Source organism: Podarcis muralis, chromosome 10, assembly GCF_964188315.1.
Source record: "Podarcis muralis chromosome 10, rPodMur119.hap1.1, whole genome shotgun sequence".
Taxonomy (NCBI): domain Eukaryota; kingdom Metazoa; phylum Chordata; class Lepidosauria; order Squamata; family Lacertidae; genus Podarcis; species Podarcis muralis.
In genome coordinates, this window is record NC_135664.1 from 74,437,407 (window position 1) to 74,463,208 (window position 25,802).

At 50.0% G+C, this 25,802-nt stretch overlaps 1 protein-coding gene across 10 annotated transcripts in view; it reads left to right on the forward strand.

Annotated features, from left to right (window-relative positions):
• The window catches only part of SHANK3 (SH3 and multiple ankyrin repeat domains 3), a 431,788-nt gene that overhangs the window by 136,609 nt on the left and 269,377 nt on the right, over positions 1-25,802 (forward strand). For 9 of the 10 annotated variants that reach the window (XR_013394458.1, XR_013394460.1, XR_013394459.1 and 6 more), the window contains exon 4: positions 1,919-1,990. Coding sequence is in view for 7 of the 10 variants with exons in the window: in XM_077935409.1 (XP_077791535.1) it covers positions 1,919-1,990 (72 nt within the window). In the remaining 3 variants the exon portion in view is untranslated. Of the gene's footprint in view, positions 1-1,918; positions 1,991-7,225; positions 7,578-25,802 lie in introns of those variants that run through there. The other variant, XM_077935415.1, reaches the window with a different exon arrangement.

Here is a 25,802-nt window from a genome sequence, read left to right on the forward strand (position 1 = left end):
TTCCCATATCTTCCCTGCTCCCCAAATCCCTTTCCAAAAGCAGGTGCTGCAGAACTTCTCTGCAAGCCTCAGGTATTGGGGTGTGTGTGTGTGTGCTAATGTTAGGCATGTCTTTTAGCAAAAGAGATCAACGCTTTCACACCGGAGTCCCTCAAGAGCTCCTTGGTGAATGCCAAGCGGGCCCAGCAGCCTGCTCCTTCTCTGATTTGTCAGTTAGTTCTAAAATGCCAACCTTTGCCACCTCTTCTTCACATAGCTCTTCAGGTGCACTGCTTCAAAAACAATGAATCACCACCGAGCTAAATTTAGGAAAGGGAGGGAGGGAGGAGAAGAGCTGGATGGGTTTTTGTGCTTTGAAAATGGGAAGGACGGACTGATGCCAACCACACAGGACCTGCTCAGGGCCCCAAACACTTTCATAGGACTCTTCCTCGATGGGGGCTAATTTTTGTCTCTCTCCCATGACAACTGGAAGTTTGGTCTTCCTTCCTTCCTTCCTTCCTTCCTTCCTTCCTTCCTTCCTTCCTTCCTTCCTTCCTTCCTTCCTGTTCACAGGAAGTTAAATCCTACACAGTATTCCATGCTGAACTGATTTCTAAGCCCCACCCCTTTCCTGGGGAACACCTGTTGTTTACTGCTGAATCGGAGCGAAGATCAGTTGGTTTTTCTGTGGATTAAACACTTCCTCTGGTCCCACTGCTTTCCCCCAGGGAAAACCGCTGTTTTGCGCTCCATCAGAGCAAGTGGCAATCATGTTTTCTGCAGGTTGCTGTTTGTTCCCATTCCACGCCAAAGAGCAGCTTTTCCTTGGGAAAGGAGTGGGGTAAGGGGAAGGCTGCTTGCAGCTGACCCGCTCAGAGCCATGCTTTCTAGACCCGAGACAGGCAGATGTGTGGGGTATCCCTCAGCAGTCAATAGCGGGTTTTCCCAGAAAAAGTGATGGGAAAAAGAAAAACCGCTCAGACCCACGCCTAGAAATCACGGACGAAACAGAATCCCGTGTGAGATTTGGACCAGTTCCCTGTGAACATGGTTTTGACCTATAAATCCCCAGGTGATTTGCCCAACAGACCTAACCAATTTCCCCCTTCCTCTGTGCCTGCCCAGAGGAATGGACTTGCCCGTTTTCCCAACTCTCAGTATGGATCGTGTTTGCTCTGGTGGGAGAGAGGGTGGCACCTGATTAACCACTCTAGAATTCCTCTACCCTGGCAATTCATCAGAGCCCAAGAACATTAGGAGAGTACTGACTTCTTCTCTGAGCCTTTTTACAGCCAAGATTGAGCAGGCATGGAGTAATATACCCATACATTACTTTTTTTTAAAAGGGGGGTTGGTTCCCAGGTCCGATTTTAAAGCTCTGTGTCCAAGTGCCCTTTTCCCTGTGAAAACCTGTTCTTTAAAGCTGAATTGGAGCAAACAGCCATTGGGCTTTTCTGCGGATTGATGTTTGCTCTGATTCAGCTTTAAAGAGCAGCTTTAAATCTCCGGATCTAAAAAAAGGGTGCTCAGAGAGAGCTTTAAAGTGTGGACCATGTGTGAAAACAGTGGAGGAAAGGTAAGTGTGGATAAGCTCTGAGCTTTGGAGCTGCTGTTATATCCCCCAAGATATAAAATAACTTATAATGCTTCCAAAGGGAAGGAACTGAACCAAGATGGTGAGCCACTGAATACCATCTCCTGGGAATCGCAGGTGGGAGGAGGTCCTGCTTGTGGACTTTCCATTCAGGCACCTGGTTGGACACTGGGAGAGCAAGATGCTAGACTAAAGCCCACCCACCCCTTGGACCTGATCCTGCAACTGGGCTTTCTTGACATTCGTAAATGCCTCTGAAGGCTGCGGGCTGCCCTTGGCACAGGGCCTATTTTGGCGATTTGTGGGTGACGCTCCTTTCTCCCCTCTGCTCTTGTTCTCCAGTTCCGGTACAAGAGGCGAGTTTACATCCAGAGCCTGCTGGACGACAAGCAGTTTGCCAAGTTGCACACGAAGGTAAGAAGAGACCGCCATCCTCAAGGCGAGCAGGGGAGGCCCTTGCACGTGACCCAGCCCCTGGTAGTCTGGCCATTCCTTTGAGATGGTGACTACCCAATTCCTGAGACAATGGGAAGGTTCCCTCACCCCCTCCCTCCTTGCAGAGAAAACATTTGGTCAGCTTGGGAGTCAAAATGGTTTCAGGGCTGTTTTCCTGTGCTGCTCCAGACATGTGGTTCATATATTTACGAACGTGTTTGCTGGGTACATTTATGAACATTTATTATATATCTAAGACGTTATTTTTTTATTTCAAGACACATTCATAGCTACTACCCAGCATGGTTTTATCCTTTTGAGTACCAGTTGCTGGAAACCATGGGAAGGGAGAGGGCTAATGTGCTCGGATCCTGCTTCCAGGCTTCCCATAATGAGCACCTAGTTGTCCTCTGTGAGAAGAACAGGATGTTGGACCAGCTGGGCCAGCAGCAGGCTCTTCTGACGTTCTTATATCTACACTGGCTGGCAGCCGCTCTCCAGGGTTTCAGACCAGGGCAGGTTGGAGTCATTCCTTGCCCGACCTGGAGATCCCAGGAATTAAATGTGGATTTGTTTTCATGCAAAGCAGGGACGCGGGTGGCGCTGTGGTCTAAACCACAGAGCCTAGGACTTGCCGATCAGAAGGTCGGCGGTTCGAATCCCCACGATGGGGTGAGCTCCCGTTGCTCGGTCCCTGCTCCTGCCAACCTAGCAGTTCGAAAGCACGTCAAAGTGCAAGTAGATAAATAGGTACCACTCCGGCGGGAAGGTAAACGGTGTTTCCGTGCGCTGCTCTGGTTTCGGTGGAAGTGGTTTAGTCATGCTGGCTACATGACCTGGAAGCTGTACGCCGGCTCCCTTGGCCAGTAAAGGGAGATGAGCGCCATAACCCCAGAGTCGGCCATGACTGGACCTAATGGTCAGGGATCCCTTTCCCTTTACCTTTAGGCAATCTGCCACTGAGCTGCAGCCCTTCCATTGGAGAGTGCCAGTCAGATGCCTCCTTGGTCTTTGAGCCATGGCTTGCCTACTCCCACCGCCTAAGAGAGGGCTCCAACACTTGGCCCCGCGAAGTATGCTCAGCTGCTGAAGCAGCTCTTGTTGTTTGAGACATAAAATGATGCCCATTCCCCCTTCTCCCCTCCTGCCTGCACCCCCCCCTTTTTGCTCACAGCAGGGCTGCTCAATTTGGCTGCCGGCTCCAGGGGTGCTGGCCTGGTTTCTTGCAGGGAGAAGGAGGGGGAGAGCGCCTCTGAGGTTTCAGTCCATCTAGGAAACAGCAGCTGTTGGGCGGAGGGGGAAATGCTGCAGATGCAAAGCTGGGAGAGAAATGATGATCTCTCCCCGCTGCCCCCCCCCCCGCCCTGTTTGTCCAGATGGATCCCTCCAACCGACCCAGCAGGCAAGATCATAGGCTAGTGCAGTTGGAAGGCACACCCAGGGATCGTCTAGTCCAGCGGTTCTCAACCTGTGAGTCCCCAGATGTTGTTGGACTACAACTCCCATCACCCCTAGCTAGCAAGGCCAGAGCTCAGGGATGATGGGAGTTGTAGTCCAACAACATCTGGGGACCCACAGGTTGGGTCTGCTGCTGCAGAGCCTGGCAGGCAGCTTGTTGTCCTGTTGGCTGAGGCCACAAACTGCTTGGGTTGGTCCCTTGTCCGTTCCAAGGGTTGAGGACCTGCTGGACTAAATCCCGATCTTGTTTTATTAGGAAGAGCCTTGCAGAATCGGGCCAAAGGGGCACATTTGGCCTGGCCTTCTGCCTCTAGCAATGGCGAGCGCTCACCTTGAGGAAGCTCCAGGAAGCACCAGGGTGATGCTCATCCCAAGGGAAGGCTGGCCTGTTTCTCTCCTGCCTCCGAAGCAGCTCATGTCTGGTGCTCTGAGCTCCTTGGAGGAAAAGACAGGAGAAGCCCTGGAGATGTACGAATACCAGCCTTCGGCAGTTTGAAGAGTTGGCCAGCGGAGCCTCTTGCTGCCCTTCCTCGTCTGTCTTTCTGTGTGTGCATGAGCAATATCGCAGAGCAGCCTTTATTTTATTTTGCAAGAAGCTGTCTTTGCTCCGTGCGGTTGGCAGTGTGCTCCCCCCTCCGCCCCCTGCAATTCCCTCTGATTGGGTTAAGATAGCAGTTTTCATTCGTGCCCTTTTGGCAACGAAAGCAGCCTTCAGAAAATGATTGCAAAGTGGCACTTGGTAAGCAGCCGCAAATATTGACTTGGTCTGTGGACGGCTTCTGTGCAGTTCAGAATACTTTGAGGCTCCGTTCCGTTCAGTGAGCGTTATCTTGGTGCGGATACAAATCTTCTGCAGAGTTAATTACCTCTAGGCCAGTGTGAGCCATTTTGAACTTCTCATCATGAGTCAGAGGAGATAGCTTGATACCCTCTATAATTAAGGAAATGTTGTTAGTAAAATCATCACAGAATTGTGGGGGGTTTTTTTGAAGACTTGCGGTCCCTGGAGGTGCTTTTAGGAGCACTCTTTGATTTCCACTGCTGCAATTCTGCACAAGAAAACCCAGCTCTCCTTTTAAGCAGACTGCACCTTTGTGATGGCTAAAGGTGCAGAAATCTCTGAAGAATGTCTCATGGAATGGGGAGTGCCATGTGGCAGCGATGTGAGCCAGTGTCTGGATTGAAGGAGTGTCTCCACCCCCATCGTTCCTGAAGGAGCGTCTCCACCCCCATTGTTCTGCTCGGACACTGAGGTCCAGCGCCGAGGGCCTTCTGGCGGTTCCCTCATTGCGAGAAGTGAGGCTACAGGGAACCTGGCAGAGGGCCTTTTCGGTAGTGGCACCCGCCCTGTGGAACGCCCTCCCACCAGATGTCAAAGAGATAAATAATTACCTGACATTCAGAAGGCATCTTAAGGCAGCCCTGTTCAGGGAAGTTTTTAATATGTAACGCTGTACTGTTTTTAACACTGATTGGGAGCCGCCCAGAGTGGCTGGGGAAACTCAGCCAGATGGGCGGGGTATAAATAATAAATTATTATTATTATTATTGTGACTCGTCCATGGATATGTGAATGGAGTAGACCCTGCGGCTGTTTTCAGGAGGGGTTTTCAATTGGGTTTTGAAACAGTTTCTCACCCTGGTTCTGCTTGAGGATGGGCAATGATGTCTAGCAAAGGCCTGATCTTTCCAGGAGCTTCTGTTCCCTTCCGTAAGGAAAACCTCACAGCAAGAATCCAGGCAATGCTGTGCCCCAGAGACTTGCCTGTGACTGAGGACATAGGTCCATCTTAGGGCTCATCCACACCTAAGTTTTGCCCCACAGTTTCTAGACCCAGGCCCACACTTTCCCGGTCCATGTCTGAGCTCTTTTTAAATTTCCTCTGCTGCATTCCCCACTCTCGAATGCTGAATCAAAAAGCTACATATGATTTATTATTTATTAAATTTGTATTCATTGGTCCTGCTAGCTAGGAATGATGGGAACTGTGGTCTTTTAGAAGACATCTGAAGGCAGCCCTGTTTAGGGAAGCTTTTAATGTTTAAGAGACTATTGTATTTTAATATTCTGTTGAAAGCCGCCCAGAGTGGCTGGGGAAACCCAGACAGATGAACAGGGTACAAATAATAAATTATTAATTGTTGTTGTTGTCCAAAAACAGCTAGCGACCCAAGTTTGGGAAGCCCTCCTAGGCTATATTTACTCACTTTAGAGCCCTATTATATGGCTTGCTTAGTTAATCTTCTGGTACTGGGATTAAATAAGATCTCATTATATACCATTTCATTACAGTTATACCTTGGATCTCAAACACCTTGACTCCCGAACAAATTGGCTCCCGAACGATGGAAACCTGGAAGTGAGTGTTCTGGTTTTCGGACGATTTTCAGAAGCTGAATGTCCGGTGTGGCTTCCGATTGGCTGCAGGACAGTCCTGCAGCCAATCGGAAGCTGCACCTTGGTTTTCAAACAGTTCTGGGAGTCAAACAGTCCTGGAACGCATTCTGTTCGAGAACCAAGGTACGACCGTATATTTTTCCAGAACTTCATGCGCAGATCTTAGGGCACACAACAATATAAAAATACAATAGGAATGACACAAATTTCTGGTGGTGCGCAACAGTGTATTTCACCAGTTGGTTAAAACATTGATGCTCTTTGAGGGAGGTTGATGTCTGACGTACGGCAGTGCGGCAGCTGAAGCACCACAGTTCACAGTTCTGGGCACCACAGTTCAAGAAGGACACTGACAAACTGGAACGTGTCCAGAGGAGGGCAACCAAAATGGTCAAAGGCCTTATGAGGATGCCTTATGAGGAACGGCTAAGGGAGCTGGGCATGTTTAGCCTGGAGAAGAGGAGGTTAAGGGGTGATATGATAGCCATGTTCAAATATATAAAAGGATGTCATATAGAGGAGGGAGAAAGGTTGTTTTCTGCTGCTCCAGAGAAGCGGACACGGAGCAATGGATTCAAACTACAAGAAAGAAGATTCCACCTAAACATTAGGAAGAACTTCCTGACAGTAAGAGCTGTGGAATTTGCTGCCAAGGAGTGTGGTGGAGTCTCCTTCTTTGGAGGTCTTTAAGCAGAGGCTTGACAACCATATGTCAGGAGTGCTCTGATGGTGTTTCCTGCTTGGCAGGGGGTTGGACTCGATGGCCCTTGGGGTCTCTTCCAACTCTATGATTGTATGATTCTAAGTGTTGATCCTACACTGCAGAGCCCCAGATTCAAATCCTGCCTACGTCCCAGAGCTCACTTGGGCTAGCCGCTCTCTCAACGCAGCCTGCTTCGCGGGGTTGTTGTGACGAGGTGACTCTGCAGGCCACCTTGAGCTCCTCGGAGGAGAGGCAGGGACAAACGAGGCAAACCGTCAAAGAAGCGCGTTCTGCTGCTGGGATGGTATCGATCCTGCTGTGGCTGCCTCTCTCATGACACTGTTTTATTGATCTGAATGTCTTGTCGTTGGCTGCTTTGGAGGAAAAGCAGGACAGCATATTTTTTCAAAAAATAAATAAACAAATGACTAAATGAGAGGGAGGACATTGCCTCCACCCCCCCCCAGCCCCAGCCCATCCTTTCCTGGGCTCTCTGTCCTCTGGAACCTCACATGGTATTGAGTTTCAGCCTTTGGAGCTGATGGCAGGTGGTTGGCAGTTGCCCCCTTCCTTCTGGGTTAGGTGGCACCAGAGGGGCCGTTCGGGACAGCTGGCCTGAGAGAGGAAAGAGAGGCAGAGGTCTGGCCGGGCGAGGGGGGAGGAAAGACACTCATGCCTCAGCAGCGGTGAGGGGCTTGCAGAAAGGGTCATTTGCAAAGCTGGCCGCAGTGTATCCCCTCAGCACAGCCGCTGCTGTTTTGCTTGGACGGAGGGAAGGTTGTGGAATGTGTGAGTGTGTGTGTCCGCCTGACAGTGAGCATTTGTGTGCGTGTGTGTCCGTCCGGGTGTGAGCTCTACGCCCTGTCCTCAAGCCAGTGTGGAGATGAGCGAGGGACAGAGTCAGCGCCGTGGGGAGGAAGATGGGCGCCTCTCTGGGAAGGAAACCGACCCCGCGGGGAGACCAGGAGCAAAAGCCGAGGCGTGGCAGGTCCAGAGCCAAAAGCAAGGTACCCCACCCTCACTTAGCCACACACTCTGGGTTTGACCTTCCTCATTGCCACTCCGCCGGTGGGGAAAGGGATGAGGACTCCCTCCAGGCTGCCTGGGCTGGCCTCCACTTTTGACACGTGGCCTCGCTGTGGGCGTGCGTTGGCCATTTGTGCCCCTCCGCCGCCCTCCAGCTGGATTTCTGCCCCTGGCACATGGGCTGATAATTAGGGCACCGTTCTCTCGCCCCTGGGGGTGGAAGGGTGCTAGCAGGATGGAAATGAAGCTGACTTCTGCACAGAGGCTGGTTCTCGGCCACTGTTAAGCGTGTCAGAGCCACAGGACATGCCTGGATTGGACCCTCAGGGCACCAGTTTGCCGGCAAATTCTTCTCTGCAGCCGCTCTGAAATGTCCTCAGGCTCTGGGGGCTGGACGAGTGGACCTGGGGGTCCCTTCCAACTCTCTAGTTCTGTGATTCTGTGCTGCGAGGCCCGATCGCTCCTGTTTTGAGCAAAGTCTGTGTGTGAGGGGGGGGGGGCAAGCAGACTTTTAGCCTCATTCTCCAGCATCTCTTAGGCTGGCCTTGCGGCCTCTTGCTATTTCATGGGTATTTGATTGTTCCACACTGTCTGCTTCACACTGGGGGGTGCAGTGGAGGGGGGAGCAGGGGGAGGGGGCAGGATACGAACCTGAGTCCATGAACCTGGCCCATGGAGATGCCACCTCGGAACCTGGATGGATCCTCGGTGCGCTGGCACAGGAGTCAATCTGGGGTGGTGGTCTGCGAGGGGCTCTGTCCCCAATCCTGAGGCCAGACTGGATTTCCCATCCAGGACACAGGCTCCCCCTCCTCCTCCTCCTCCTTTGAGACTTCCCTGCTGGGGTGGCAGCTAAAGACCTCTCTCTCTCTCTCCCTCTCCCTCTCTCTCTGGGTTTTCCTTTCTTTTTCATTGTGCGTCAGGGAATTGATTATCTGACATCTCGTGGTGGCAAACAGATGAGATGCACCTACTTGCTTGCTGTTTAACCTCGAGCTTCCTCCGTGACAGCAGGCGGGCTGGATTGGGGGGGGGGCTTGTCCTTGGACACCTGTGGGCAGGGGCTGCACTGGTGGTGGTGGGCTTCGGCCCACCTGCGGCTTCCCTTCTGCACTCACAGATCCTGTCCCTGCCCTGGACTTTCCTGCCTCGCCAGCTGGTGATGATTCCTGAAGGGCAGTTGGAGTCAGTTCCCCGCAAGAAGAACATCTCATTTCCTCCCTTCTGTTGCAGTTTGGGGGAGAGAAAAGGAGCCTCTGCTACATGCACTCCTTCTTTCCTTCCTTCCTCTATTTCTCCCCCTCCCTCTTTCCTTTTTGTAATGAGCTGGATTCCCCCGCCCTGCCCTTTTCTGGAGGCTGTTGATTTTCCTTACAATTCCTTCCTAATGGAGGATAATGGGCTGCTTCGCCAAGGGCCACCAGCTGGGCAGCTGTGAGCCAAACACCCCCGCAACATCTCCCCCCCCCCCATTCCAGCCCCTCCTTTCCTCTACCAGCACATTCTTGACTATTAACTTCATATCCCGACTTTGGCAGCAGCCCCTCCAAGCACACTTAACAGAGTTGTCTGCTGACGCCAAGCAGTTTCGTGCAAATGAGATGCGATCTGAGCCAGCCTGCCACAGTTACCTGGAGCCCAGAGAAGGCCTGAGAGGTGCCCTGAGGATCTCAGCACCCCTGGGTGGGGGCCAGGAACACAAGAGTCAACCTGGCCAATTGCTTACTAACCCTTAAAGCACCAAATGATTTGTAGCTGTGTCGAAATGTGTCCGTCTGAATTTTGAGTCCCAAAATAGAGTTTATCTGTGCAGGGAAGAAGGAGGGGGCACTGGAAAGCCTGTTCACCTTCTGCCCCACCCTAAGCCGCACCATGTACTCAGTGCTGTTATTTCCTCCTCCGCTGAGGCGTTGATGCCACCTTTTCACAAATTGCTATATTCATTCTTGGATGAAGGAATTGAGGGGATGCTGAGCAAATTTGCAGGTGGCACCAAACTGGGAGGGGTAGCTAATCCCACAGAAGAGAGAATCAGAGTTCAAGATGACCGGTAACAGATTGGAGAACTGGGCCCAAGCTAACATAATGGATATCATTAGGGACGAATGTCAGGTTCTGCATTTAGGCAGGAAGAACCAGATGCAGAAATATAGGATGAGGGACATCTGACTTGCCAGTAGTACATGTGAAAAGGATCTAGGGGTCTTGGTGGACTACAAACTTAACATGAGCCAACACTGTGATGCAGCAGCAAAAAAGGCGGATGCTATTCTAGGCTGCATCAATTCCAGATCAAGGGAAGTCATAGTGCCAGTTCTGTGCACTACAATTTGAGAAGGATGCTGACAAGCTGGAAGGTGTGCAAAGGAGGGCAACCAAGATGATGTGTGGCTGAGGTGGGGACCCTGGTTTCCAAGCAAGCTCTTCTGCAGCTGTGGGAACGAAAGACACTGCAAGGCTCCTTTCACCTTGCTTCTCACCTGCTGAGCTGCAGCAGAGCACAGACCATTTCCCTGGTGTGCAGCTGACCCACTCATAACTCTTTCCTCGAAGCCCGGAGATAAATCCCAGGTTGTGATGGGAGCGATCGGTAATTCTGGCATGGCGCCTTCAGCGTCCACGAACTATTAGGCCTCCATGCTTGTGAATGAGCAATAAGGGGCAGCCTTCATGGATGAGGTTTCCTATTTCCCTCCTTGTTGGAGGCTCTGCTCCTGTTTCTGCTGCACTGGGGGTCTCCCACTCGCCGGCTTCTTGTCTTTACCGCTGCGTATTTCACCGGAGCATTTTTACTGTGAGCGTTCCTCGGCCTGCCTAGTACCAAACTACCAGCCCTTCGCATTGCTTCTTCCTGACGTGACTGAATGCAATTGCGGTCGCCACAAAAAAAGGACAGCCAATATTAGTAAAGGGAAGGGTTTTTTTATACGGCCTAGGACCCTCGTACCTACAGGACCACCTCTCCTGGTATGTCCCACGGAGGACCTTACGGTCTTCAAATAAAAACATCTTGGAGATCCTGGGCCACAGGGAGGTTAGGCTGGCTTCAACCAGAGCCAGGGCTTTTTCGGCTGTGGCCCCGATCTGGTGGAACTCTCTGTCCCAAGAGACCAGGGCCCTGCGGGACTTGACATCTTTCCGCAGGGCCTGCAAGACGGAGCTGTTTCACCAGGCCTTTGGCCAAGGCACAGCCTGACCCCCCTCCTTTGGCAGTCCTCACATAACTCTAGCCCAATGGTTGCCATTGATTTGATTTGAACTGATTTTAGAATGAATTGATTTTAGAATGCTGTGTTACTTTTATTGTTGTTAGCCGCTCTGAGCCCGGCTTTGGCTGGGGAGGGCAGGATATAAATAAAATTTTATTATTATTATTATTAAGCAGAGATTGGGTGGCCATCTGTCATGGATGCTTTAGCTGAGATTTCTGCAGTGCAGGGGGTTGGAGTAGATGACCCTTGGGGGTCCCTTTATGATTCTGATTCTACCTCTGACTATCAGATGCTGAGGGCAAACACTGGAGGTGACACTTGGTTGCCCTTGTGCCCTCCCCAGCCCCCCCTCTCTCTGTCTGGAGGAACCTGGCCAGCTGCTTATGGGCAAGGTGGCCCTTTTTAATCCAGCAGGCCTGTTTCTAAGAAGTCAGTTGAGGCAGTGCAAGGGTTAAACCAGAATCCAGGGCGGACTGAAACATGTACATGTTCCAAGGCACTAAATCGCCAACAGTACAGCCAGTGGAATTGCAGGGAGACTAAGGTGCAGGGGAGATTGCAAAATAATGGCAGGTAACGCCACTAACGTGTCAAACGCTGTAAGTGAAATATAAGATTGAGAGGGAGAGGAGAGAAATAAAGACAAAAAGGCAGGGATGCAGCGGTTGGAGGAGGGGGCACTCATGAAACTGGGAAAACCATGAAATACAAAACATCAGGCAAAGCCAGGTAAGGAAAGGAAAGAAACTTTTTTTAAAAGCAAGAGGCAGGAAGGTGGGATGCAAACTCTTAGCGGCAACGCAGCCCTGATGAACCAGCTCTGCCTTCAGAGGGTTGTGATGATAGGATTTTATGGGAAGGCAGGAACGTTTCCCATAAAATCCTGATTGGAAGCAAGCATGTGGGCGGTCAAGTGAAGTGTCAATGGGCACTCAACTGAAGACTTGTCCAGTCAATGATTTCATTCATTCATTTCATTCCACCTTTCACCACCTTTCATGAAATTAAAAGACGCCTGCTCCTTGGGAGAAAAGCAATGACAAGCCTAGACAGCATCCTAAAAAGCAGAGACATCACCTTGCCACCAAAGGTCTGTATAGTTAAAGCTATGGTTTTCCCAGTAGTGATGTATGGAAGTGAGAGCTGGACCATAAAGACCAAAAATATTTTGATTTCTAACGCTCCCTGTGACATAGCCCTGGTGTTTCTCACTGCTATCCAGTTAACTCAGGCATTTGATCCTTAAACCGTGTGCATCAGGAAGACCCCATACAGGTGGCAACAGGTTCTCATCCCTTGGCTTTATTTAGACCAAGTTGGGCGGAGAAGCTGGAGGTTGTCTAAGTTAGTCATGCAGGACAGAATCCCATTGGTTACACTTCCATGAACCCCCATGAAACCTGCATGTTTGTTTCCTGAGTTTATAAATTCATAAGTCTCTCTCTCTGGTTAAAGGAAAATACATGAAGCATTGCACATGAAATATGCAAAACGATGAACAATAGAGGCTAGCAATCATGGCATAAAAAGCACACGCCACTCAAATGAAACGTCTAAAACCCACTTCCCAGTGGCATCCCTGAAAACACGGACTGGAGAACGGGAGCCAAGGAAACCGCCTTGCATGTAGAAGCACTCTCATTTGCTGCTGAAACTAAAAGCCAGCTAGAGGAGTCTCTTTGGGGAGGGTGTTCCAAAGCAGGGGGGCCACTACGCATTATTCTGGTGTGAACAGAATTGGACCGTGGTGGAGGAAGAGAGCAGTTGGAGGAAATGGGAGTGGCTACAGAATGTCACAGGTGGTGCTGTGGTCTAAAGCACAGAGCCCAGGGCTTGCCGATCAGAAGGTAGGCCGTTCGAATCCCCACGACAGGGTGAGCTCCCGTTGCTCGGTCCCTGCTCCTGCCAACCTAGCAATTCGAAAGCACGTCAAAGTTCAAGTAGATAAATAGGTACCGCTCCAGCGGGAAGGTAAACGGCGTCCTTTACCTTTACCTTTTACAGAATGTCTACAGAATGGCTCCCTACCCAGTTCTACATCTCTTTTAAATCAGAACCAGTGAAGGCGGTGAAGGTCCTGTGTGAGTGCCTGGAGGTGGTTAGAGGATGGATGCTGGATGGATTGAGGCTGAATCCTGACAAGATAGAAGTACTGTTTTGGAGGGACAGGGGTCGGGCTGGTGTGGGGGACTCCCTGGTCCTGAGTGGGGTAAGTGTGCCCCTGAAGGACCAGGTGTGCAGCCTGGGAGTCATTCTGAACTCACAGCTGTCCAATCGAGATGCAGGTCCATTTTGTGTCCTGGGCAGCTGTTTATCAGCTCCATCTGGTATGCAGGATGAGACCCTCCCTGCCCGCAGACTGTCTTGCCAGAGTGGTGCATGTTCTAGTTATCTCGCTTGGACTACTGCAATGTGCTCTATGTGGGGCTACCTTTGAAGGTGGCCTGGAAACTGCAATTAATCCAGAATGCGGCAGCTAGACTGGGGACTGGGAGTGGCCACAGAGACCATATAACACCGGTCCTGAAAGACCTACATTGGCTCCCAGTATGTTTCCGAGCACAATTCAAAGTGTTGGCGCTGACCTTTAAATCCCTAAATGGCCTCGGCCCAGTAGACCTGAAGGAGAGTCTCCACCCCCATCATTCAGCCCAGTCTTTGAGATCCAGCTCAGAGGGCCTTCTGGCGGTTCCCTCCCTGCGAGAAGTGAGGTTACAGGGAACCAGGCAGAGGGCCTTCTCGGTAGTGGTGCCCACCCTGTAGAACGCCCTCCCATCAGATGTCAAGGAAATAAACATCTATCTGACTTTTAGAAGACACCTGAAGGCAGCCCTGTTCAGGGAAATTTTTAATGTTTGATGTTTTATTGTGTTTTTAATATTTTGCTGGGAGCCGCCCAGAGTGGCTGGGGAAACCCAACCAGATGGGCGGGGAATAAATAATAAGTTGTTGCTGTTGTTGTTGTTACCCCTCCATAGAATCCTTCGCTGATGCCAAGAGATATCAGCGGCACAGCCAGCTCCCATTTTACAAGGACCCTCAGGGGACAGGCCAGGGCTCCCCTGACATTTCCAAGTGGCTGCCTTAGGACCTCTTCTCCCTGCAAATGGAAGCGGAGTTCAGGTCATGAGAAGAGGCAATAATATGCCCTGCATTGACTATACCAGGCGGTGTGTGTGTGCTTCTATAATGTGTGCAACAGCATGCTATGCGAGGCCTGCGACCAAAGGCAAAGTATCATCCCACAGGCGACAGCGCTGACACAGCCGAGAGGGTAATTGGGTCCGTCCGCTGGTTTCCTTTTCTTCCCAGCTCCTTCGTTTGTTCCGTGCAAGACTGCAGAAATCTCTCAGAGACTTCATCGAGCAGCTTGCTGTCAGCTTCAGTGGAATGGAATGTACGGTTTGATTCCAGCTCATCTGGAGCTGCCATATGGAGTAACACGAGAAAAGGATTCCGCACGACTGCCTTGTTTATTTTGCTGCTGCTCTCCAGATTTTTGCTTTGGCCCAAGATCCTCCTTCACTCCTGACACAGTTTCAATAGCATTTGACCCACCAAAGGTCATGAGAGGCAAAGCTCTAATGTTGCACACAAACAGGATCTCTGTTGAGGTAACATCTGGAGGGGGTTTCTCCAGGGGGTCCTCTGTTGACCAGAGACCTGGCTCCTCTCTGCTGCTCCTTTCGCAGGTTTGTGGGACATAATTTCGGGATTGTGTAACCGAAGCGTCCAAGGAAAGCCAAGACTGGCCTTTGAAAGCCTTGCCAAGTTTCCCACCCTCATGGAGGAATGATCTCCCAGCTGGGGCTCAAGTATGATGCCATCAGGCCGAAAGGGAAAGGGTGTGTTTTTATAAGGGACGCCTGCAGAAAACAGCGCATAGATCAGGTTTATTTCTGTGCCGCAAAAGCTGGCGCATGATGCAGCCCTTGAAACAACACTCCAAACGCCGGCGCTTGGGGGGAATCTCTCCAGCAGATCAGCGCTCCTTAGAGCCGAGCCAAATTGGTGTCAGCGTGAGCCTCTGAACATTTTCCTTAAATGAAAGCTGTTTACGGGCTTTGCAATTAAGCAGTCATATCTCTATCCTGGTCTTCTTCCTGCTGTCTGAGAGGTCATCCTCATTACGAGGCATCATCTTTCTCACGATCAGAGCGAAGTGCCTTGAAAATGGGCAAAGTTGCAAAAAATAAATAAGTGGGCTGCCTTCCCTGGGGAACGAGCCGCTTGTACGTTTGCCTCTGTTGCCTTCAAACTGGGACTCCTGACAACCGGAAGTTAGTTAGTCACTAACAGTTCGATCCTGCTTAAAGATGCAAGGAGGCAACAGTTTCTTTTTCTCCCTCAATCGGTGCTGTTTCCGTTCTGTTACAGTTTGACTTCTGCTAAAACCTACATTGCTTGCTCTGCTCCCCGCTCATCCACAGCCCCAGGAAAACCAGTGGTTTAGCACTGAACTGGAACACCGAAGATTGCCATTTGTTCCAATTTAGCTCCAAAGAGTGGTTTTCAGGGGGGAAGCATCAAGGCAAAGGCAAAACCACACAAGCGGAAGTCTGGACCAACCCTGAGGGGTGATGTGTTAGCAGTCTTCAAATAGCTTTCCCATGGAAGGTGGGCCAGCCTTGTTTTCTGCTGCTCCAGAGGGCTCCTTAGCCAGTGGTTTCAAATGACAAGGAAGGAGATTCTGACTAAGCAGTAGGAATAACTTTCTGACAGTAAAAGCCATTCCACAGTGGAGCAGACAACCTCGGGAGGTGGTGGACTCTCCTTCCTTGGAGGTTTTTAAGCAGAGGTTGGATGGCCATCTGCCAAGGATTCTTTAGCTGCGATTCCAGCATTGCAGGGGGGGGGGGGGTTGGTCTAGATGTCCTTTGATGTTTCTTCCAATTCTACAAATCAATGATTCCATGACTCTTGGTGAATCCCACTTATATTTGCTTGCATGGTTTCTGCTCTAATGCTTCTCCCAGACTTGTCTGAGCAAATGTTTCTGTAGTTGGTTTTTTATTTTTTAAGCAAGCCAATAATAATAATAATAATAATAATCTCAGAGTCCCTGAATCCTTGGCTGCCTGCAGCTCTTGTGCCCCCAAAGGCTGACGACTCCTTTCTTCCATGCTGCCCTTTTGCAGAGGCTCTAGCAGGAAGCAAATTAATTTCCAGAAGCTGTTTTAGTACTCCGAACATTTCATGAGCCAGCTCTTCAGCGGTGGAGCCCTGCCAGGCCAAGCAGAGGACGGAATTGGCCCTCCGCTCCTTCCCTGGTTGGCGAGGAGTGAGCCGAGGATGGCTGGTATTTTAACACTTGCCCCATAGGACTGGATCGGATTGTGGTCAGAGTGTGACCCTGAGGGCATCAATCAATATGGAAGAGGCCCTTGGTCAGAGAGAGTGGACATGGCATGGGCCAACTTTCTCCCGCAAGAGGCAGAAGCCAAACTGCAGTGACTTTGCTTGGATTCCTGGATTGGCTTCCAGGGTTTTAAAGCTAAAACAGCAGGGCTTCTGTTTTCCAGGGAATTGAAGGTTGTTTCAAAGAGGGGTCACTGCTCACGGTACATTTGTCCTCTTCTGCTTCTGGTCAATGGACTTGGCAGGTTTTGGAGCTGGTTTGAAGTCCTTTGCCACCTCTTCTTGACGTGGGATGAACATGGGGTGAGAAGGAACAGGCTTTCTCACCTGCTTTTGTCAATCTTTGTCAGATGCTCTGGACCACATTCAATCTCAGATGCTCTGGACCTTTGTCAATCTTTGTCAGATGCTCTGGACCCATTCTGGCTGGGGCTCTTGGGGACATATGGATGTTCTACACTGTGGGAAGCAAAATCTCTTCCCAATTTCACACCCTGGAAAACTAGAGCCTCCTTAGCATATAAAATGATGCAGGGAGTCCGTGCCTTGAAGGTAGAAGGTTCATGGGTAGAAGGGACATGTGGTTTAAACCACTGAGCCTCTTGGGCTTGCTGATCAGAAGGTCGGCGGTTCAAATCTTCATGATGGGCTGAGCTCCCATTGCTCTGTCCCAGCTCCTGCCAACCTAGCAGTTCAAAAGCATGCCAGTGGAAGTAGATAAATCGGTACCACTGCAGTGGGAAGGTAAATGGCGTTTCCTTGCACTCTGGTTTCCATCATGGTGTTCCATTGTGCCAGAAGCGGTTTAGTCATGCTGGCCCCATGACCCAGAAAGCTGTCTGTGGGCAAACACCGGCTCCCTCAGCCTGAAAGCGAGATGAGCACCTCATCCCATAGCTGCCTTTGATTGGACTCAATGATCCAGGAGTCCTTTACCTTTTCGTCGTCTTCTTCTTCTTCTTCTTCTTCTTCTTCTTCTTCTTCTTCTTCTTCTTCTTTACCTTTAGAAGGTTCAAAAGCCTTTGAGACTACGGTAGATGCAACTGCAGCAAGGCGCGGGGGCCAGATGCATCTGTCCAGGTCTCTCTACTTGGCCCTCAGAAGTCTCCCCAGGCCACACCCGTCCTCAATTGCCCTTCTCCCTCCCCCCACACACAGACACACACCCCAGCCACATGGTTCTGTGGATTGCACCCTTTCCGTCAAACCAGCCTGCTGCTGCTTTGCAGACGAAGCTTGTCTGCCCTCTGAATTTTCAGTGCTGCTGCCTTTGGTTTGTTATGAATTTTTTTTTAATACAGAGGAGTCTCAAGAGTTCGAGGCTGCCTCTCCCTTCCCCTCCATCCTTGCATGCCAGCTGGGGGCCGTAGGGAAGGGAAAGCCATCCCAATTGTCAGGGATTCTCGGGTTCTGCTAAGTGTACAGGGCCAGAGCGGTGGCAACTGAGAGTCAGCTCCCCAGGCAGAGATGTAGTGTATTATTGACAGATCGCCCTCATGTCCACGGCTGACGGGAGAGCAGAGGGGCAGCAGCAGCCGTTCCCAGAGCCAGATTGATCGGCCTGAGATTGATTGGTGCGAAGGGATGTGTGTGTGTGTGTGTGTCCGTGCGACAAGCAAACAGAGTTCCTGATTACATGATTCGGGATTGGAGGGAAAACATCTCTTGCCCTGCTTTCACGCTTCTCCATCTCTCTCTTCTCCCTCATTTAAAACATCTTTAAAAATAATCAAAGGGGAATCTTGCCAAGCAGCAGGCGTGTTCCAGAAGAGTAGCCATGTTTATCTGCAGTAAAAACTACAAGGAAGGAATAAACACATATTCTTTACTTGTGACACCAAAGCCATTACAGAAAAAGAAAACAAAATATGACATAGAACAGGATAAAACACATTATGTGGTTAAAATAATGATTGAAACGAGGCATTATGTCAGATAATAATTTGCTCCCATGAAGAATTTAGCTTACCATCCCTGCAAACTTTTCTCCTTAAAGTTGCCGCTCTAAAGGCAAAGAGGCCATTTTTTTCCAGAAGTGTAGCAGGGACCTGTCCCCTAAAAAGTTAACCCAATCGATCTCCCAATTGGTAGACCCCAAAATTTTAAGCATGTGGACTAAAGCCACTTCTGGGGCCCCTCTGGGATTAGGGACCCTAAAGCTCAAGCTTCATTAGTTCCGTAGTGGATCCATGGGGATCCACTCCAAGGGAAGGATTTCTCTTCCCAGGTCCAGCCAGTGCTGGTTCAATGTGATCCCTCCCACAGATCTGGGGCCTGGAGGGGAGGCATCCAGACTTTGTGGACCTCAAGGGCAGTTTTCCCCAACCTGTTCTTTCTGGAATCAGGAGCCTTTGTTGTGTGTGTGCAGAGGTGCGACAAAGGAGTCACGTTGATACTGAAAATAAAAGCCCTGCACCAAATTGTTAAGGGGAAAAAATCCTACTCAACAGCCCAGCTTGTCGGGGTGCAAGTCCCCAGCAGGTCCATGCGGTCAGTAAAAGAAGGAAGCTCCAGCCAAGTAATTTGGAGCAAAACAGTGGTTAAAGGTAAAGGTACCCCTTCCCGTATGGGCCAGTCTTGACAGACTCTGGGGTTGTGCGCCCATCTCACTTAAGAGGCCAGGGGCCAGCGCTGTCCGGAGACACTTCCAGGTCACGTGGCCAGCGTGACATCGCTGCTCTGGCGAGCCAGAGCCGCACACGGAAACGCTGTTTACCTTCCCGCTAGTAAGCGGTCCCTATTTATCTACTTGCACCCGGAGGTGCTTTCGAACTGCTAGGTTGGCAGGCGCTGGGACCGAGCAACGGGAGCGCACCCCACCGCGGGGATTCGAACCGCCAACCTTTCAATCGGCAAGCCCTAGGCGCTGAGGCTTTTACCCACAGCGCCACCCGCGTCCAGTGGTTAGTAGACCACAATCTTTATTGTTGCGCAACAGGTCCCCACAAGAGTAAGAACCCTGAACAGGGGGTGACATCCTCTTTTAAAACTTCCCTCTTTCCCCCAGAATACACTTTGAGCAGCATCATTGAGACATCATCACTACATCACTAGCATGTCACAAATGGGGAGGGGTATACAAGGGTGACACAAGTTAGGTCCCTTTATCAGACCCCTTTCCCAACACCTCTCAAGTTCCCATCACCGAAGAACAATACAACTTTTGACATCTCCTTGCCCTCAGGACTGGTCTGGAGATGGGCTTTCAGAACACCTGACTTGCTCAACTGGGCTGGTTCACTCCAGCAGAGATCCCTCTGGGAACCGATTTCCGGCGTCTGCGCAAACATGATTTCCAATTTCCAGCGCTGCAGAAGCAAGTCCCTGTGCTTTAGCGCAGTGCGGGGGGACTCACCAAAGGCTGGTTAAACGGCCCCTGTGGGCCGCTTGTGGCCCATGGGCCTTAGGTTGCCTACCCCTGTTCAACTGTCTCTGCAGATGTCTATTGTTGTCCCTTTGGTCACTCCCTGGGTGTGTGCCCCCCCCCCCATCATTTCTGTAACAAAATGAAGGAAATGGTGACTCTGACATACAAAGCCCTTCTTATAATTTTGCAGGAAAATGTAAGCAATCTACTTTAAATTCTTTAACCTACGGGACCGCCTCTCCTGGTATGTCCCACGGAGGACCTTACGGTCTTCAAACAAAAACATATTGGAGGTCCCAGGCCCCAGGGAGGTTAGGCTGGCCTCGACCAGAGCCAGGGCTTTTTTGGCTGTGGCCCCAATCTGGTGGAACGCTCTGTCACAAGAGACTAGGGCCCTGCAGGACTTGACATCTTTCTGCAGGGCCTGCAAGACAGAGCTGTTCCACCAGGCCTTTGGCCAAGGCACAGCCTGACCCCCTCCTTAGGAAATCCTCATAGAACTCTAGCCCAATGGTTGCCATCAATTTGATTTGAACTGATTTTATAATGAATTGATTTTAGAATGCTGTATTATTTTACTGTTGTTAGCCTGGCTTTGGCTGGGGAGGGCGGGATATAAATAAAAAATGTTGTTGTTGTTGTTGTTGTTATTTGCAATGCTTCAGTAGCCAGCAGTTTTTAGGGAAAAGGTGTGGAGTGTTTATTCCTTTATTGTAAATGGAGTCTTACCCTGCAAGCCTAAGCAGTTTTACTCAGAAGTAAGTCCCACTGAGTTCAATAGGATTTACTCTCTGGTATGTTCCTGATCATTTTCGCAATTTTTCAAGGCAGCTCACAGCTAGAAATTTATTGTATTCCATTTACCTGTGGAAGGTGTCATACATGACCCCTTCCCTCGCACATTTGTTCTTGACAACAATCCTGCAAGGTCAGCTAGGCTAGGTTGTAACTGGCTTAAGGTGACAGACGTATATGTGCATATGATGTCTGTGGGTGCGGGAGATCTGACATGGGAGAAACTTCCTGAGGTAGTGCAGAAGGTCCCTATTTTCATCAGAGAAATGTTGGAGGGTAAGGGAGGGGGGGTTTCTGCAGCAGCAGCCAGATTCTGTTGCCGGAGCTGAGATGGGAGGAAAAGGCTTCAGGGTTTAGTAAATAATTGCATACGCTGTAATCACAAAGATTATTAGGAGAAGAAGGAAATTTAATTAAATATCCATTGCGTATCTTTGGAACGCATATAAATTATAGATGCATATTTATATGTAAAATTAGTGGTGAGCTGCATTAGAGTATCACAAGCAGTTGGGATTTTTTCCCCAGCACCAGCAACTTTAATGAAAATCCACAACTCCTCAGCAAAATGCATAATAATAAATTAATAACTTTTTAGTGTGTCGGCTCATGGTTTAGCTTCTGGGATATTCCCTCGGTGGGGCTCTCTGGCTGAGAGCTGGTGGGCAAGCGGGCAAGGGGCAGGCCGCCACATGTGGGAAAGCAAAACGACATTGTCCTAAAACCACGGCGCATATTGTGAAGTTACCATCTATTTGTCTCTTGTTCCGTTTCTGTCCCTCCTTTTCCTTCAAGTGGGCCGAGGCAACGTCCGTGGTTCTCCCTGCTCCTCACAACAACCTTGCAAGGCGGTTTAGGTTGAGAGGCAGCGACTGCCCCTTAAAATCTGAGCGTGGCTTTGAACCCTCGTCTCTCCCAGCTCCTAATCTGACACTCTTAAGCACTGCAGCACAATAGCATATGTGATACTGCCTTTGGTGGGTTTCTGCCTTTGGTGGGCTTCCGGTCTGTGGGCCTTTGTGGACGGCACCCATAAGCAGCGCCCAGATAGATCAGGCCAGAGGCCCACCCAGTCCAGCGCCCTCTTCTCATTGTGGTCAAGGTGTGGAGGACTCCCTGGTTCTGAATGGGGTAACTGTGCCCCTGAAGGACCAGGTGTGTAACCTGGGAGTCATTCTGGACTCACAGCTGTCCATGGAGGCGCAGGTCAATTCTGTGTCCAGGGCAGCTGTTTATCAGCTCCATCTGGTACACAGGATGAGACCCTACCTGCCTGCAGACTGTCTTGCCAGAGTGGTGCATGCTCTGGTTATCTCCCGCTTGGACTACTGCAATGCGCTCTATGTGGGGCTACCTTTGAAGGTGACCCGGAAACTACAACTAATCCAGAATGCGGCAGCTAGACTGGGGACTGGGAGCGGCCACCGAGACCACATAACACCGGTCTTGAAAGACCTACATTGGCTTCCAGGATGTTTCCGAGCACAATTCAAAGTGTTGGTGCTGACCTTTAAAGCCCTAAATGGCCTTGGCCCAGTAGAACTGAAGGAGAGCCTCCACCCCCATCGTTCTGCCCGGACACTGAGGTCCAGCGCCGAGGGCCTTCTGGTGGTTCCCTCACTGCGAGAAGTGAGGTTACAGGGAACCAGCCAGAGGGCCTTCTTGGTGGTGGCGCCCGCCATGTGGAATGCCCTCCCACCAGATGTCAAAAAGGAAAACAACCACCAGACTTTTAGAAGACATCTGAAGGCAGCCCTGTTTAGGGAAGCTTTTAATGTTTAATAGATTATTGTATTTTAATATTATGTTGGAAGCCGCCCAGAGTGGCTGGGGAAACCCAGCCAGATGGGTGGGGTATAAATAATAAATTGTTGTTGTTGTTGTTGGAAACCAGCAAGCAGGCAGGATTCACAAACAGGAGCCCTCTCTCTTCCTGTGGTTTCCAACAACTGTTATTCAGAAGCATGGCTGCTTGGGCCACAGCATAGCCAAAGTGGCGAGTAGCCCTCAGTAGCCCTTTCCTTCAGGATCTTTTTCATTTTTATTGATTGAATGATTAATTTATCTGCATCTGGTTATTATTATCTTTCTCCCTGTCCTGACCATCCCTCCGAGGTTATATTTATAATCTTTCAATTTGGCTGGTCTATTTACTTAATCGACCTGGAACAATCTATCAGAGAAAAGGGCGCCGCCCATGGGACAGAGGGTCATTGATGAATGATAATCCAGCTTCTACCTAGGGTTTTAATAGGTCATAAGATTTTATGGTAACTATATTTGTAATGTATTTTTCTCGGTGTTCGTCCTTTGATGCTATGGCCTGTGGCTACGCAAATAAAGTCTATTGATTGATTGATAATAATTCTTGTTAGCTTTCGATTACAGTCCAATAATAGCCTCATTATAACAATGCCAAATCATAATAAAATTACTAATACCAATCATTCAGATACCAAATTATATAATTTAGGTGGGGGCTCCCGCGTGCTAGAATTGATGGTTTGATGGTTTGCAGTCATAACTTGGGTTGAAGTTGCTTCAGGTTGAGCGCTTTCGGGTTGTGCTCCACGGCAACCCGGAAGTAATGGAACGTGTTACTTCCAGGTTTTGCTGCTCGCGCATGCACAGACGGTCAAAATGACATCACGCGCATGCGCAGAAACGACGAATCGTGAACCCGCGCATGCGCAGACGCAGGTTGCGTTTACATCAGGATGTGAACGGGGCTCCGGAACAGACCCCGTTCGTATCCAGAGGTCCACTGTACTTTATTTCTGCATTTTCAAGATCTTATTAATTTCAATTACACTCCGGTCAAAATAGCAATCCCTTATACAACAACTGCAATATTAATAACTTCCATTTGTATTGACACATTGTTGTTGTTATTGCTGAGTCATTCAGTCGTGTCCAGCTCTTGATGACCCCCTGGACCAGAGCACGCCAGGCACTCCTGTCTTCCACTGCCTCCCACAGTTTGGTCAAACACATCCTGGTAGCTTCAAGAACACTGTCCAACCATCTTGTCCTCTGTTGTCCCCTTCTCCTTGTGCCCTCCATCTTTCCCAACATCAGGGTCTTTTCCAGGGATTGAACCATTAATATATATATATATTTTGGAATCCACTTTTAAAGCTAAATAAAAGAAATTCCTTCCAGTAGCAACTAAGTTTGTTATTGGTATGAGCTTTTGTGTGCATGCACACGTCTTCAGATACCAATAACAAACTTAGTTGGTCTCTAAGCTGCTACCTCCCGCAGTTTGGTCAAACTCATGCTTGAAGCTACCAGCATGAGGTTGACCAAACTGCGGGAGGCAGTGGAAGACAGGAGTGCCTGGCGTGCTCTGGTCCAGGGGGTCACGAAGAGTCGGGCATGACTGAACGACTAAACAAGAAGGTGCTACTGGAAGGAATTTTTAAATTTTATTTCAACTACAGCAGACCAACACGGCTACCTACCTGTAACTTTTAAAGCTGTCCAAGTTGGTAGCCATCACTGCCTCCTGTGGCAGGGAGTTCCATAGTTTCACTCTGTGCTGCACTTTCTTTCTTTCTTTCTTTCTTTCTTTCTTTCTTTCTTTCCTTCCTTCCTTCCTTCCTTCCTTCCTTCCTTCCTTCCTTCCTTCCTTCCTTCCTTTCTTTCTTTCTTTCTTTCTTTCTTTCTTTCTTTCTTTCTTTCTTTCTGTACCTGTCTGGCTGCCCCTGCCTTTGCAGAGATGGCTCCCCTGTCCCTTCCTTTGTCTGCCCCCAGAGAGATTTCCAAGACGCTCTTTGCAGAACAGCTCAGGCTTCCGCTGGGCTTTGGACGCTGCCCTGAGCTTTCTCCTCGTGGTTTCGCCTTTCCCTTGGCTGGAGATCAGAGGAGGAGCCAGCAGCAGGGAGTCCCTTGCAAAGCAGGCAGCAGGGTACATGGGACGGGGGCCAAAGCTCTGGAGCTGCGCAGGAGGGCTGCTCGCCTCTGTCTGAGCGCCTGCTGAGCCTCAAGAACAGCTGGAACGGATTGCAATTCTAGAATCAGAGCACGGGCCAGCCCTCCCAAGCCTTTCCGCTACAGAATCATAGCACTGCAGAGTTCGAAGGAACCCCCGGGGACATCTAGTCCAACCCCCTGAAATGCAGGAGTCTCAGCCACAGCATTCCTGACAGGTGGCCATTCAACTTCTGCTTTAAAACCTGCAAAGAAGGAGAACCCACCACTTTCCAATGGAGTCCTTTCCACTGCTGAACAGCTCTTGCTGTCAGAAAGTTTTGGTGTTTAATTGGAATCTACTTGTAACTTGAAGCCATTGGTTCAGGAACTAGTTTCAGGAGCAGTAATAAAAATAAAAATAAAAATAAAAATTTTATTGGTACCCTGCCCTCCCTGGCCAGAGCCGGGCTCAGGGCAGCTAACACCAATAAAATCACAGTAAAAACATAATAGGGGAAAAAGAGAGGGGGGGGGGACAATTTAAAATACAGGTTAAAATGCAATTTAAAATGCAGCCTCATTTTAAAGTAGCTGATAAATCAAGACCATAAGGGGAAGGAAACATAAGGGTCAGACTGAGTCCAGACCAAAGGCCAGGCGGAAAAGCTCTGTCTTGCAGGCCCTGCGGAAAGATGTCAAGTCCCGCAGGGCCTTAGTCTCTTGTGACAGAGTGTTCCACCAAGTCGGGGCCAGTACTGAAAAGGCCCTGGCCCTAGTTGAGACCTCCAAAATGTTGTCATTTGTGGACCTTAAGATCCTCCACAGGGCACACCAGGAGAGGCGGACCCGTAGGAGAAAACAAGTTTGTTCCCTCTTCCATGTGACAGCCCTTGAGATATTTGCAGAGGGCTATAATATCTTCTTTCAGTCTCCTCTTATCCAGGCTAAACATACCCTAATCCCTCAACCATTCCTCATAAGGCTTGGTTTCCAGGCCCTTGATCATCTCAGACGCCCTCCTCTGCTCACGTTCCAGCTTGTCTACATCCTTCTTAAATTGTGGTGCCCAGAATTGGACACAGGACTCCATGTGAGGCCCTGACCAAGGCAGAACGCAATGGTTCATGTGCGGCTTGTGATGCCCACGTTCCAAAATAAAACATCTGCGGTGGCATGTTAGAGCTGTGTTTTCACAGGATAATCTCGGAGCCTTGCCCAGAGGCTCTGAAGGAAGATGCCCACAGTGTAGTTGGCCTTGCAAGGTGAAGAAAGCGCAATTCTAGAAAACCAAAGTGGTGGGGGGGAGATTTTGAAAAGCTGTGTTCCATCAACCCTGAGAGCTGTTCGTTGCTGTCCAGGGAGCAAGGAACACACACTGTGATGGCCTGGGATTTGGACTCAGAGGTTGAACCTGAGGAATCCCAGCCTGCACAGGAGTCCCCGCCTCCAGAACTAGCTGAGCCGAGGCTGGGGCCTGAGCCTGAAGGGTCCTCACCTGTGCTGGATCCTCAGGTGCAGGCACCAGTTGAGTCTGCTCTGGCCCCTGAGGTGATGGAGGA